Source organism: Pelobates fuscus, chromosome 4 (assembly GCF_036172605.1).
Source record: "Pelobates fuscus isolate aPelFus1 chromosome 4, aPelFus1.pri, whole genome shotgun sequence".
Classification (NCBI taxonomy): Eukaryota; Metazoa; Chordata; class Amphibia; order Anura; family Pelobatidae; genus Pelobates; species Pelobates fuscus.
Window position 1 is genome coordinate 79101737 of NC_086320.1, and position 14890 is coordinate 79116626.

Consider the following 14890-nt stretch of genomic DNA (forward strand, 5'->3'; position numbering starts at 1 on the left):
AGAAGAGAAACCATTACTCAAAACTAAACAGATGGCAACTGAACAAGAGCTAAATGCAAAAAAAAAATAATGTAAAGATGCTGTACGTGCCAAGTTCGAATGATGACAATTATTAACTAACAGTGATTTGTGTGGACAGATGTGCTTAGATGTCACTAGGATTTCTTAATCAGTGACTTCCTATAAGATTAACATACAATCAATATGGAAATAATACAAACTGTGACATTGAACATGTATTAAGCAAAGTGTGATATTTCATGGCAATTGGCACTATTTACGTGGCGATCAATAACTGTACTTTGTATTTAACAGTGGAGCATTATTATTGATAACATTTTGGCAAGTTTTACACATGAAACATCAGTCTTCACACTTGTATTTCTGGTTGTTAAATCTTGCCTATTTTTTTTTTTTTTTAACTTTATTTTTATTTTTTAAATAAGAAATGCAAAAACAATCTTTATGCACAGCAAAATATGCAGTGTTCTTCTTCTTCTTTTTTTTTTTAGCACAAAAAATAATCTCTTCATTTAAATTAGGAGTGGGTATAATGTGACTCTCCGGACATTGTTGTTACCCCGTCATCCTCTTCAACTGTCTCCAACAACAGCAGGAGAGCCACAGGTTGCTGACTTTTCTTTAAATATAAGAAAAACTTACGAACAGAAAAAACAGATACTTAAGTGGCATATCCTCTCCAGTGCTGCCGTGGCCTATTGTCCATTGGCAAACCAGGGCAACGGAACATAGACCTCTACACCACTGGATAGGCTCATACCGAAGGTTGCAATTTTGCAACATAAGTCTGTACAGATCCTCCAAACAGTATACTGCGAAGGAAGTACCTGGGCCCTGATTATCTTGTTTCCTTTATATATTTATATATACTTTTTATACCTAAATTCTTTCTTCTAACTAACATATGTACATATACAGGCCTTCTTAGAGTTCAAAGCATCTCATTCCCATCTTTCTTAATGCATGCATTGATATGTATCCTTTCTTCTGCATTCTCTACATTGCTTAACGTTCTAAAACATATTTGCAAATGTAGATTAATGGATCAAAAACGTCAGCTTTCTCCGCACACTGGCTCTTAGTTGAGTGTTCTTTATTACACCACTGCTGTTGAGTCATTATATGTATTGTTACAAAAGGTAAGTTCCTGAACTATTTAAACTAAACAATCCTTCATGCCATGCAAAATGAATAGTTTACGGATGTCTTTGAGGCTTTTCTTTTTTTTAGTTCACAGGCATTACCAACCTTAGTGCTTTTAAGAAAAAAAGTCTTTATTGCTTTTTCTGTTAGTCACATGCTGGTCTCACGTGTTTGACAATAACCCGTTTCACCAGCATCTGAATGGATTTCTGGAACAAATAGGTGGTTTTCCACCGTGCTTTCTTCTTGAACGTTGGCCTGCTTATTATCCTCTCCTGCTAGGTAAATGCCCTGAGTACAGTTTTGACTGTTTTTTTGCGGAGAGGGCACATCTCTCTCTGTTGTTACGTGACTTCCCTCGTTCCTTTCTTCAATGCAGTTTGCTTTGATGCCCTCCTGAGTACTGTTTTTTGCACTGCAAATCTGCATAAAATCTTCGTCTTCGGTGTCTATTTCCGTAAAACTGCTTGTCTTTTTTGAAGAGAGTGCATAAAGTTTTGGATTAGGGGAAGGAGACTCCTGGTTGGACCCTGTTAAGCCGCTAAGTGATTCAGTTTGTGGCTTTGATGGCTGTTCCTGTGAAGGGTAATCTTGTAGAAAAACTGTGCTTAGTTTAAGATGGCTATATAATGGATGCTCAACAGCATTTACTGGCAATGAGCTTGTAATATTTGCTGGGGTTTGTGGACCAATACCTTTTAATTCCCTGAAGTTAACTTTCATCGATCGAGCTTTAAGGGGGTTATTCAATTTTAGAGAACTTTGGTTGATTCCTGACTCATTGTCAATTTGATCTTGGAGTAATATTTTAGGGTTCGGATTGTCATTTTTGAGAGATGTGTCAGATAGCTTATATTCAAAAGTGACATCTTTGGGAGCAAACCCTGGGTATTTGGAACGTTGCGGAAAGTGTGAGACTTTGACCTCATGATTTCCTTCCTGAGGCACCATGTATGAAGGTAATCGGATTTCCAGGTTACTACCAGGAAATGGGGTGAGAGGAGACCTCTCAGTTTCCGTGAAATCAGTTGCACAACTTGCAAAGCTGTCAATACTGGAAACACTTCTCATGTCTGTTATAACATCGCGTTGTGTTACTGAAAGCTGGTTTCTTTTTGCAGAAACCTCTTCCATCTCTATTTCCTCCTCATATGCTGGAGGGACTATAGACTGTTCATTGTAGGAAGAATTAACGTTGGGATGGGATTGAGCTTTTGTTATTTCATTATATAGAGCTTCAAGTTTTTGTGCACTCAGGTGTTGTGGACTAGAAGATGAATTGTTCAACTGTTCTTGAGAGTCATTTTGACTAACCTCCTGATATTTATTGTCGAATGATTTGTTTGAACTTGTTTCAGATAATGTTCTCCTGTTCCATTTCCATCGGTTTGGGGATAAATGATTATCACTTGCTTTCTCTAGTTTATTAGAATTGTCTGCTGACTTATCTACAACAATATCGATCAGCTCCATGCTACGAGCAAATGCGTCTTTTAGATTCATGGACACTATGCTTCCATTTCTTTTTGCTCGTTCAAGTGCCTCTCTCCGTTTTATTGCTTTTTCTTGTCTTTTCTGTTCCTTGTAAAACTCTGAAAAGTTATTTACTATGATTGGTATAGGTAGTGCTATTACTAGCACGCCAGCAATGCAACAAAGACCCCCTACAATTTTACCTAGTAACGTCTTTGGATAAATGTCCCCATAGCCAACTGTGGTCATAGTTATGGTTGCCCACCAAAACGATGCTGGTATACTAGTAAACTTTGTGGCATCCTCATCCTTTTCAGCAAAAAATACCAAACTGGAGAAAATCATTATCCCCATTGCCAAAAATAAAATCAGCAATCCTAATTCATTATAACTGCGCCTCAGGGTAAACCCTAAAGACTGGAGCCCAGTTGAATGTCTGGCAAGTTTCAGAATACGTAGTATCCTCATAATCCGGAATATCTGTACCACTCGTCGGACATTTTGGAACTGAAGTACACTCTTATTTGATTCTGTGAGGAAAATTGTAACATAATATGGTAAAATGGCCAGCAAATCGATTATGTTCAAGGGCCCTTTGAAAAATTTCCACTTGTTAGGTGAAGAAAGGAAGCGCAGAAGGTATTCCATTGTAAACCAGGCAATGCATACAGCTTCAACATGTGCCAGTTGTGGGTTGTCATTGGGCTGTCCAAACTCATCGGTTTCTTGCAAATCCGGCAGTGTGTTAAGGGATAATGCAATCGTCGAGAGGACAATGAATAGGATCGATATAATCGCCAAAATCTGAAAAACAAAATTTTAAAAAAGTCTATTAATCTGCATATTAGACATATAATGTGTCAATGTTTTTTGTTTTTTTTTTACTAATTGAGTATGAAAATGGGTTTGTTTGTATTAAAATGAAACAACAGTGATTAGTAGTATGAAGATCTCGCCGTATTCTGTAACAGTAAAAAAACAAGTTGAGGAGAAATCTATGGACATATAGTAAGAATAAAACACACAATTTAAAGTCAATTAGCTGGGAGAACCTATACAACTTAACGACAGTGAACACAGGAGCTACATTAGATGCCTGGGATAAAACACAAAGCATGGACAATAAAATCAGCAATCCTAATTCATTGTAACTGCGCCTCAGGGTAAACCCTAAAGACTGGACAATCACACCTTGATGTATACATTTTTTATTATTTTAAATTAAAATATAGATTTTGTTGTTTACTTGTCTATTTAATGCAATAAAACAGGGTGTTTAATCCAGCTAGAGTGTCTCTTATATAACATTTTCACTAGTATCTCTTTAGAAGACAGGTTTAGATACTGCTACTATTACTCTGTCTTCAAATATTATTAATCTGTAACTCTGTTTCACTCACAATCATTACATCGGCAACTATTGCATAATATTCCTTCCAATGAATTGATTGATATCAGAGTCCAGAGAAAAGTACACTAATCTAGGATCCTGTGTTACACAACTGTTTGTGTGTGCGTGTATGTTTGTCTCTGCTTGTCTATATCAAATACTAATGTCAAAGTAATGAATGCTTTCTCTTCACATAAGTTATTATGACATTCACCATGGGCAACGCCAAAAGGGAATTAACTTATGTTCTTTTGCTAAACATTTGCTCAACAAGCCTTATATTCCAAGCATGTGTTAGTTGTACGGCTAATTATATTATATACCTTGCATTATTGCAGTCTCCTGCATGCTGAGAAGATTAGTAAATCAGTGGTAATAAACTAATATATAAATGCTAGATCAATAAAGCCAGCAGGATACGTAACGTGGAACAATAGCTGCAAACATGATTAGGCTAAGAAATATTATAAATACATGAGTATTTTTCAAAGAGTCAGGTTGTATTATGAAATAAAACAAAACTATGCAGCTGTGACTCTCAAAATGAACCTGAAGTGGAAGAATTACCTAATATAGCATACCTACAAATATATTAATTGTAATAGAATATTGTTACAAAAGCATACTGTTTATATATAAGGCCACCAGGATGAGAAGTCTCATACGTTTTAATGTATAGGAACTAACCTCAATGAAGTTGTTTTGTGGCCACATGCTTCCAGCTTCTGCAGCTCTGCAGAAGCTGGAAACGCGTTGCCACAGCAGTATGGAAACTTGTAGCCTGCCAGGTAAGAGGGCAAACAATTTCTCCCATTGACATGGAACCAGTGTAGGGTACCCCTGACATCATAACCACCAGCGGGCTTTCGTGGTAATGATGCTTGGAGTAACCCTTTTTTTATGTGATGTTCTGTTTACTTCGAAATGCATAGGTAACATTTATCATATGACACATCCAATTCAGTCCAGGCACAGCCATGGCACAGAAGGCAAATGAAGATTATACACTGTGTTTCTCTTCTTCTTCTAAGGATGAGAAACGTTTTCATCCTCTCCATATACTATGCACAACAATAATCAACTTTCCAGGAATAGGAGAAGTGCTGCACGCCTGTCCTAGGCCATAAGAGGAGTGGACGCCGGCCGCTGCGGATCCACACTGTTATGTAGCCCACATCTGTTCACGATGGTGGTGACGTTGACGTGTATGTGGTGTCATGTAGAGGATGAGCGTGCATGTTTTGGGGTCATGGGCCGGTTACGGCCAATCAGATTCACAAGAGGGATACTTAAATGTACTAATTTCTTCTACTCATTGCCCTGTCGTGGTTTTCCTTTGCTGGTTATTTAGAGAGTGTGTTCCTGATTGTGTGTCTTTGGTATTTGATTTTGGCTTCGTTCTGACTTTCCTGATTTCTGGTCTCCCTGACTATTGGCTATTCCTTGCAACTGTGTTTCGTTCTGTGTTCCTGACCCCGGCTAGTATTTTGACTATTCTCTTATACGTTAAGTGCGGCCATTCTAAGGTCCGGTTAGACATTATCATTATTCCTAAGTGTGATACTAATACTGTGTGTTGGATCAATTGTAATCCTGACAGTATGTAACAATTATATTTTTAACTCATTATGAACCCAGTATTATGTACATTTGAATGTACATGCATTGGTAAAATTATGTTTTGTCATTTGAAGATTTGTTTTTGCAATTAAATGCTCTATTGCAAATATGGGTAGATGTCAAGTAATTATTTTTCAGGTATTCCAGAACAGCAACGAAACTTTAAATAATCGTTTTATTGTTATTGTTATTTTTTTTTTACATTAGTTACAGGGCTCAAAATTTACACTCGCTCTGTGAGTGAAAATATAGTCTTAGTACATAGAATGTGTGAAATTTTAAATTCTACTAGTTATGTCGAGTTTTTAAACACATTACTCATTATCATTATTTTTCTTTTGGAATAAGTAAACTTTTTCTTTCAAAAACAGCCCCACTCTTTAACCAAGTGATATCTGACAATTTTTACCCAAATTATTTTGGCTATGACCTTTTTGTATCCCATTTTTACCCGAACTATGACCATTTTTACCCAAATAATTTATATACATTGCATTATTGCAGTCTCTTGCACGCTGAGAGTCAAACTATGACACTGGGAGTGGCACAGTACAGCTTGGGTTCATGGCTGAACACATTCAGCAGAGAATGCAGTAGGTGTATGTTATGTGCATACAGATCTACTGCTTGCGCGTGCAAGCATTGACGGCATATCAGTAAGAGTTGGTTAAGTCAGTGAAGCCATGAAGTCTGGAGGATGCTTGACTATTTGTATATCAGAAACACTACACATAGAAACACTACACATAGATGTTAAATTGGACCAACTTGATTTGTTTCACTGATGTCAAAGATTAAAAGGGACACTATAGTCACCTGAACAACTTTAGCTTAATGAAGCAGTTTTGGTGTATAGAGCATGCCCCTGCAGCCTCACTGCTCAATCCTCTGCCATTTAGGAGTTAATCCCCTTTGTTTATGAACCCTAGTCACACCTCCCTGCATGTGACTTGCACAGCCTTCCACAAACACTTCCTGTAAAGAGAGCCCTATTTAGGCTTTCTTTATTGCAAGTTCTGTTTAATTAAGATTTTCTTATCCCCTGCTATGTTAATAACTTCTAGACCCTGCAAGAGCCTCCTGTATGTGATTAAAGTTCAATTTAGAGATTGAGATACAATTATTTAAGGTAAATTACATCGGTTTGAAAGTGAAACCATTTTTTTTTTTCATGCAGGCTCTGTCAATCATAGCCAGGGGAGGTGTGGCTAGGGCTGCATAGACAGAAACAAAGTGATTTATCTCCTAAATGACAGTGAATTGAGCAGTGAAATTGCAGGGGAATGATCTATACTCTAAAACTGCTTTATTTAGCCAAAGTAATTTAGGTGACTATAGTGTTCCTTTAATTTTTTTATATTTGTATACCCTTATTCAGGATTATTAACATACTGTTTTCCATAGGCATATTACATAATATATATTGGATAATAAATTGTACTGCTCATGTGGAGTTGCTGGATGCAAATTTGATTGGTAATTAAAAAAAACCCAAAAAAAAACTAATAATTATTTTCATAGATGGCATTTCATTGTTTATAAATGTAGGACTTAAATAAATAAAATAAAAGCAATGGTTTCATTGTTAGGGGAAACTTAAAAAAAAAGTAATTCCTGTGCTCACCAGTAGGTGTCTCTGTTACACCTTCACTAAGCACAGTAAGCATAATAGGGCTTTTTGTTGAAATAGTATCTTCATTAAATAGTGATGTTTTAGTTCAAATAAAAGGATATAAATCCTGGTCAATTCGCCATTGTCGGTATAAATTGCAAGGTTTTGTTGTTGTAATGCTGGTCTTGAAGACAAAACATTTTTTCATAAAACATTTAGAGATGAATCAATAGATGATGAAGCAGAGGCTGTAAGCAACCTTTCCGGATTATATTAAATACCCCTAAAGATCTGGAAAATAAATCTAGAATGTATTAAATACAAAACCCCAGGGAATTGTGCTTCTGGCTGCAAAAGTGGTGAATGAATCTATCTCTGTTATTAACCAAAACAACCTGTATCCATTAGCACATATGACAATATTTTGGTGAGAGTTGAAATTGTTGATTTTCTATTTTTCAGTTCTGCTAAATTATTTGTTCGTCATATATTTTCACTATTATTTATATTAGTGACACTCATTATAGACAGTGGACAGAGCTTTTGATTTCACAAAGTCCTGAATTCACAATATTAAATTTAAAGTGAATATTTAACTTAAAGTAAAAATAGCCAAACTGGAAAAATTCTCTAAATTAGCTATGCTTTGTTTAAATTAGCTATGCTTTGTTTACTCTGGCCTTTTATGTGACGTTCACTTTGTAGTTCTCACTTTAATAGTAACCCTGTAAATGTTTCAGGGATGCTGTAGGGAAGCAGGAGAAGGTGACTGCACTTCTCTAAACATGTTATTGTCCTGCACACTTGACCCACCTTCGAGATGCTCCCAAGGTTCGTCCTGTTGCTCCTCCTCCTACAGACTTAACCGCCACAAACTTTGCAACTTACTTCACTGACAAGATCTCTACAATCAGGGAAGAGATATCTCATCGCTTACCTTCCCCTTACAATATTTCCCCTCACTCCCTCTGCTGTTCTATATGCATTCACACCAGCTACAGCGGAAGAGGTTTCTGATCTGCTCGGGTCCTCCCGCCACACCACCTGTTACCTTTATCCTATTCCCTCAAATCTCATCCATACTCTGCCTCCTTCTCCTGCTTTGCCTCTCACTAAAATTCTTAATCTCTCCATCTCCTCTGGCATATTCCCATTACCCTTCAAACATGCAACTGTAACCCTGAGTCTAAAAAAGCCCAACCTTGACCCTAACTCCCCATCCAACTACCGCCCTATCTTGCTAATGCCTTTTGCGTCCAAGATCCTTGAAAAACTTGTGTATGTGAGATTGACAGACTTCTTCGAGTCCATTTCTCTGCTTGACCCACTTCAGTCCAGTTTCCGCGGTCAGCACTCTGTGGAAACGGCTCTGACCAAAGTATCAAACGATCTACTCACTGCAAAATCTCATGGTCACTACTCTATCCTAATTCTCTTTAACCTTTCTGCTGCTTTTGATACTGTTGATCATAAACCGCTTCTTCTCATCCTTCGTAATCCCGGTCCACGAGATATTGCTCTCTCCTGGTGCTCCTCCTACCTCATCCAGCGCTCGTTTAATGTCTCTTTCTCTGGCTCTGCCTCTTCCTCTTCCTCCCAACCTCTATCTGTTGCTTTCCCCCAAGGTTCAGTCCTTGGTCTCCTACTGTTCTCGATCTATACTGACAACCTTGGTAAACTCATGTTCTCCTTGGCTTCCAATATCACTTCTATGCGGATGTCATGCAAATCTATCTGTCCTCCCCTTATTTCTCTCTCCAAGCCCCTCTTGACTAGTGTCTCTGACTGCCTCTCTGCTATTCTGCTATTTCTAACTGGATGGCTGCCCACTTCTTTAAACTCAAGTTGTCCAAAACAGAACTTCTGGTCTTTCCTCCCTCAAGTGTTGCTACCCCCGTTTCTGTCACCCTCCACGTTAATGGTGCTACCATCAGCTCCACGACGCAAGCTCGCTGCCTAGGTGTTCTCTTTGACTCCGACCTCTCCTTCACCCCTCATGTCCATTCGATTGCCAAATCTGCCGCTTCCATCTTAAAAACATTGTGCGCATCTGCTCCTACTTAACGCCAGATGCAGCTAAGATGCTGGTCCATGCCACTGTCTTCTCTCGCCTTGACTACTGCAATCCGCTTCTTAGTGGTCTTACGTACTCCCAACTTGCACTATTGCAGTCTATAATGAATGAGGTGTTAGAGGCTCCAAAATCATTAAAAACTCACTTTTTCACAAAAGCATATCAATTACACTGTTAATGGCTCCAAACCCCACACTAAGTCTTCACTGAATACCATTCTACCAATCTATTTCCCTAATACTTCCCTTACCTTTTGTGTCACTTTACCCTACTCCCTCTAGCATGTAAGCATCATTGAGCAGGGCCCTCAACCCCTCTGTTCCTGTGTGTCCAACTTGTCTGGTTATAATTACATATTTCTTGGTCCACCCATTGTAAAGCACTATGGAATTTGTCGGCGCTATATAAATAGTAACATAATAATAATAATAATAAACACACCTAGCAAACATTTCCAAATATATATTCAGTTAGTAAATTGGTATTACGCACATTTAAATGATTTATTCTCTTTGGAAGTAGAGAAGGGAAACTTTTTGGTCCAAAAGAGCTCATTTCATATCTTGGTTTTATAAAGGTCATTTTGGACCAAAACAATGGCCCACCCTCTCTGCATCTGCACTATTACGCAAATTAAATATCCGCATTATCCAACTCAAATCCATCTGACCTTAGATGGCAATTATATTCAGAGAGCAATGGAGGTAGGATATGGGAGCAAAAAGAGCTCCATTTGTTGTAAAACCACTTCAAATATTTTAACAGAAAACCAGAGGGAGCTGTGCAAAGACTTGTAGCATGATGGCTAGATCCAGGTAATGAATTTACGATACGCACTAAACTGTACTGTTTAATGGGCCGTTATGACGTGCTCTAAATATTAATAATGCTATTACAGTATTATAGAACAGCCTTAGAAGAGTGATTGACGTTTATGTTGCTGGTTTTTTTTTTAAATTAAAGGGACACCAATAGCACCCAGACCACTTCAGCTCATTGACATGTCCCATGTCCCTTAACCCTACTGTGGTAATTATTGCAGTTTCTGAGAAACTGCAATAATGACCTCTGAGGGTTAACTCTTCCTCTGGTGGCTGTCTACCAGACAGTCACTAGAGGGACTTCCAAAATCGAAACGGACCTTCACTCTCTGCATGAGGACCTCCAGCATCAGATTTTTACCTGTAGGAAAGCATTGAAAAATGCTTTCCTATGGGGAAATCGTAATGCGAGAGCGGCCATTGCCGCGCATGCACATTAGGTCTCCCCAGCTGGCTGACGTCTGCAGGGGAGGAGCATGGGCGGAGCCTGACCCAGCGCCAAGGGACATCAGTGCTGGATTCAGGTAAGTGACTGAAGGGGTTTTAACCCATTCAGTGTCGTGGGAGGGAAGGCAGGTGGGAGGGAGGCACTGCAGGAGCCAATAGTGCCAGGAAAACGGGTTTGTTTTCCTGGCACTATAGAATCCCTTTTAATATTTCAATTGTACCCAAATACAGATTTGTGAAATATGAAAAATGATGTAGTTTCCACTGCTTATAAAACTGTCTTTTTCTATATTTTGATACAAAATACTTTTAATGCAGGAAATATTGTAATCTAAGTCATCTCTCTGCATGGTTTATCTGTACAGTACCTTTTACGTTTTGTCTCAGATTTCAAGGCTTATTCTCCATTGTTTTAAATAGGAATTGTAAGCATATTGTCTAAGTCATGGGACTGACGCCCATGTCTCTCGGCAGTAGGTATCCCTCATCTCCCATAATCATGTGGAAAGTTTGTGCAGTTCTAAAAGAGACGTCCTTACTCGATGATTTGAATATGAATTGCATGGTAATGCGTGAGTTATTAAATGCAAACCTTGTAGACAATAGCCTATCACAAAGGTACATTTTCCTCTAAAATGAACCTCTGAAAGACCAGTAATGATGTCTGCCATCATATCAATATGGTCTCTCATAAATCTAGTTCTATATTAAATAAATGCAATGCTCACTCTTCTATGGACACCAGGGACCTGCTGAGTTACTGATGCCTAGTAAGCAGTAAAGGTCTCTAGAGGAACCAGACTGTGATCACAAGAAAGGGCTGGACTATAACCTGATAAACTTGCAGTTCATTTTATATATAATAAATAAATAAGCTTTTCTATTATAAATATAATTGCCCATCTCTATATTTCAAAGATGGCAATTCAGTAGATATCGACAACATAATAACCAATATTTAAAGTTTCTTTGTCTTCTGTTTTAAATGTAAGTATATTTAGGGTTACCATATCCACCATGTTTTCAGGGACACATATCACGTATACATATTGACGGGTAGCACACGAAAAGGGATGCCCTGTAGTATGTAGAATTCAGAAGAAGGTGTATAAGATTAAGTAATTATGCAATGAAGAATCCTGCAGAATATGCATTATACATACTGCATGGCAACACTATTCATGCGTTTTCATAAATATGACAAAATTAAATTTTTTCCAGAAAACATGGTGGATATGATAACCCTAAGTATAAAGTAAGACTATGGACCGCCTTATCTTAGGGCTCTTCTTTCTTAAGCAATTCTAATAAACATTTAGTATAATTAATTAGTTTATTAATGGACATAAATAATAATAGTTTATGTCCTTTTTTTTTTCATTCACACTTTGTAACCTGACGTCTAACTGACCCCAGCCAGCAGTCGAGCTACACATTATAGGTAGAAAATTATTTAGACACCATAATTACTTATTCTTCTTGGTATTTTATAAAACAAATAGATGAATAGCTATTTGCTCACCCCCACTCTGTGATGTCACTGGGGAAGCATTGTTTACGGGTGACATGTGAATTTTATTTTCTTCAATTTTTTTCCCTTTTCTGAATAGTTCAAATGGCTCAGCTAGCAATGTCAGCCAATGAGTTAGCCCAGCAGGGCTTAGCTTAGTTAATCTAATAGAAGCTACTTGTGGAATCCAAGTAAGTTGTCAAACCAGTATTAAATTGTCTATAAGACAGGGGTGGCCAAAGTTTAGCGACACTGGATCTACTTTTTTTGGGACCAGGCTAACATGATGTACCACCACATTAGCATTGCAGTAATGACCCAAGATGCTGGGGTAGATACGGTGTTATTTATACTATCAGTGGTAGCCTTTTAATGTAACTGGCCCCCACTGTATGAATTTATTATATATTAAGGTTATTAGTGACATTTATAAAGCACCAATATATTTCGCATACCATATGCCCTCTACCCCAAAATTCCTTAATTTAAATCTCCCAAGTCCCCCCCCAGTAATACAAACATGATTCCACACATACATATGTACCCACACTCCCCCATACATACTTACATACATGCAGTTATACCCACACTCCCCCATACACACACACACACACACGTACACACGTACATACGTTCATCCCCACACTGTGGGAAATGGAGATAATGCAGGGAAACTGTTGTGCCACATGTTAGTGTGTGACCTTGAATGTGTTGCTATTTACTTGCTAGTTGGCAATTAATAACTTTTGGTGTTGGTCCGTGTTTATTCTAGGCAATGGGAGTTACATACTAGGAGGAATCTACTGTCCTAAGGATGTGGATAGGAGTAGGATTAGCTGTGGACAGTGGCTTTGGAAAGAGAGACTGGGTAGTGGCAGTTGGGACACTGGCAGGGAATAATAAATCATGGGGGTTGGCTGGATAGTGTGTGTTGGAGTGGAGTTGGTAGTGGCATGAGAATAAGTAAAGGGAGATTTAAGGAAGTTGGAGTGGAGATGGCAGTGTCAGATTAGTACGAGTTGGGATGGAGTGGGCTGCGGCAGGATAATGGGAGTTAGTCTGGAGTGGGCAGTATCAGATTAGTAAGAGTTGAGATGGAGTGGGCAGTGGCAGGATAGTGGGTGTTGAGATGGAGTGGGCAGTGGCAGGATAGTAGGCGTTGAGATGGAATGGGCAGTGTCAGATTAGTAGGCGTTTAGATGGAGTGGACAGTGTCAGATTAGTAGGCGTTGAGATGGAGTGGGCAGTGGCAGGATAGTGGTGGCGTTGAGATGGAGTGGGCAGTGTCAGATTAGTAGGCGTTGAGATGGAGTGGGCAGTGGCAGTATAGTGGCTATTGAGATGGAGTGGGCAGTGTCAGATTAGTAGGTGTGGAGATGGAGTGGGCAGTGTCAAATGAGTAGGCGTTGAGATGGAGTGGGCAGTGGCAGGATAGTGGCTATTGAGATGGAGTGGGCAGTGGCAGATTAGTAGGTGTTGAGATGGAGTAGGCAGTGGCAGGGTAGTAGGCATTGAGATGGAGTGGGCAGTGGCAGATTAGTAGGTGTTGAGATGGAGTGGGCAGTGGCAGGGTAGTGGGCGTTGAGATGGAGTGGGCAGTGGTATGATAGTGGGCGTTGAGATGGAGTGGGCAGCGTCAGATTAGTAGGCATTGAGATGGAGTGGGCAGTGGCAGGATAGTGGCTATTGAGATGGAGTGGGCAGTGGCAGATTAGTAGGTGTTGAGATGGAGTGGGCAGTGGCAGGGTAGTGAGCGTTGAGATGGAGTGGGCAGTGGCAGATTAGTAGGTGTTGAGATGGAGTGGGCAGTGGCAGGGTAGTGAGCGTTGAGATGGAGTGGGCAGTGGCAGATTAGTAGGTGTTGAGATGGAGTGGGCAGTTGTAGGGTAGTGGGTGTTGAGATGGAGTGGGCAGTGTCAGATTAGTAGGCGTTGAGATGGAGTGGGCAGTGGTAGGATAGTGGGCGTTGAGATGGAGTGGGCAGTGGCAGGATAGTGGCTATTGAGATGGAGTGGGCAGTGGCAGATTAGTAGGTGTTGAGATGGAGTGGGCAGTGGCAGGGTAGTGAGCGTTGAGATGGAGTGGGCAGTGGCAGATTAGTAGGTGTTGAGATGGAGTGGGGAGTGGCAGGGTAGTGAGCATTGAGATGGAGTGGGCAGTGGCAGATTAGTAGGTGTTGAGATGGAGTGGGCAGTTGTAGGGTAGTGGGCATTGAGATGGAGTGGGCAGTGTCAGATTAGTAGGCGTTGAGATGGAGTGGGCAGTGGTAGGATAGTGGGCGTTGAGATGGAGTGGGCAGTGGCAGGACAGTGAGAGTTATTGGGGGAGCATGGGATGTTAAAGTAGATCAGAATAAATATTGTTGTATAGTTGAAGGGGTAAAGCACATGTGAAGTGATGTGCATTAAAAACATCCCCCAAAAGCACACACTAAACTTACAGTGTGCTCGTCATTAAGAAAATTCAGACCCTACCAGAATTCTGTAACTGTCAATTACTGCTTACAACAGGGTTACCAAATTCAGAGGGAGAAGCAGGACGTGTGTTCATTAGCAGTCTGCACATGTCTTTCACTATTGTTACGAGTCTCAGCACCTTCTACTCAAATATCAATATAGTGACCTCCTCTTCTTGTGGCTGTCAATGGTTCGACCTCCTTCTATTCTTCTGCCCCTCAGCAAACTAGCAGGATGAGAGAGGCTATACATGTGATACATACTAAATGTCCTGGCCTCAGGATAATGCCAGGATGTTCTGTATATATCTTGCTGCTATTTAG

At 39.6% G+C, this 14890-nt stretch overlaps 1 protein-coding gene across 1 annotated transcript in view; it reads right to left on the minus strand.

Annotated features, from left to right (window-relative positions):
* Positions 1-521: 521 nt before the first annotated feature.
* KCNB2 (potassium voltage-gated channel subfamily B member 2) overlaps positions 522-14890 on the minus strand; it is a 212644-nt gene continuing 198275 nt past the window's right edge. The window contains exon 3 of the mRNA XM_063451328.1: positions 522-3441. Within this exon, the coding sequence (XP_063307398.1) occupies positions 1315-3441 (2127 nt within the window). The 3' untranslated portion in view covers positions 522-1314. The remainder of the gene's footprint in view (positions 3442-14890) is intronic.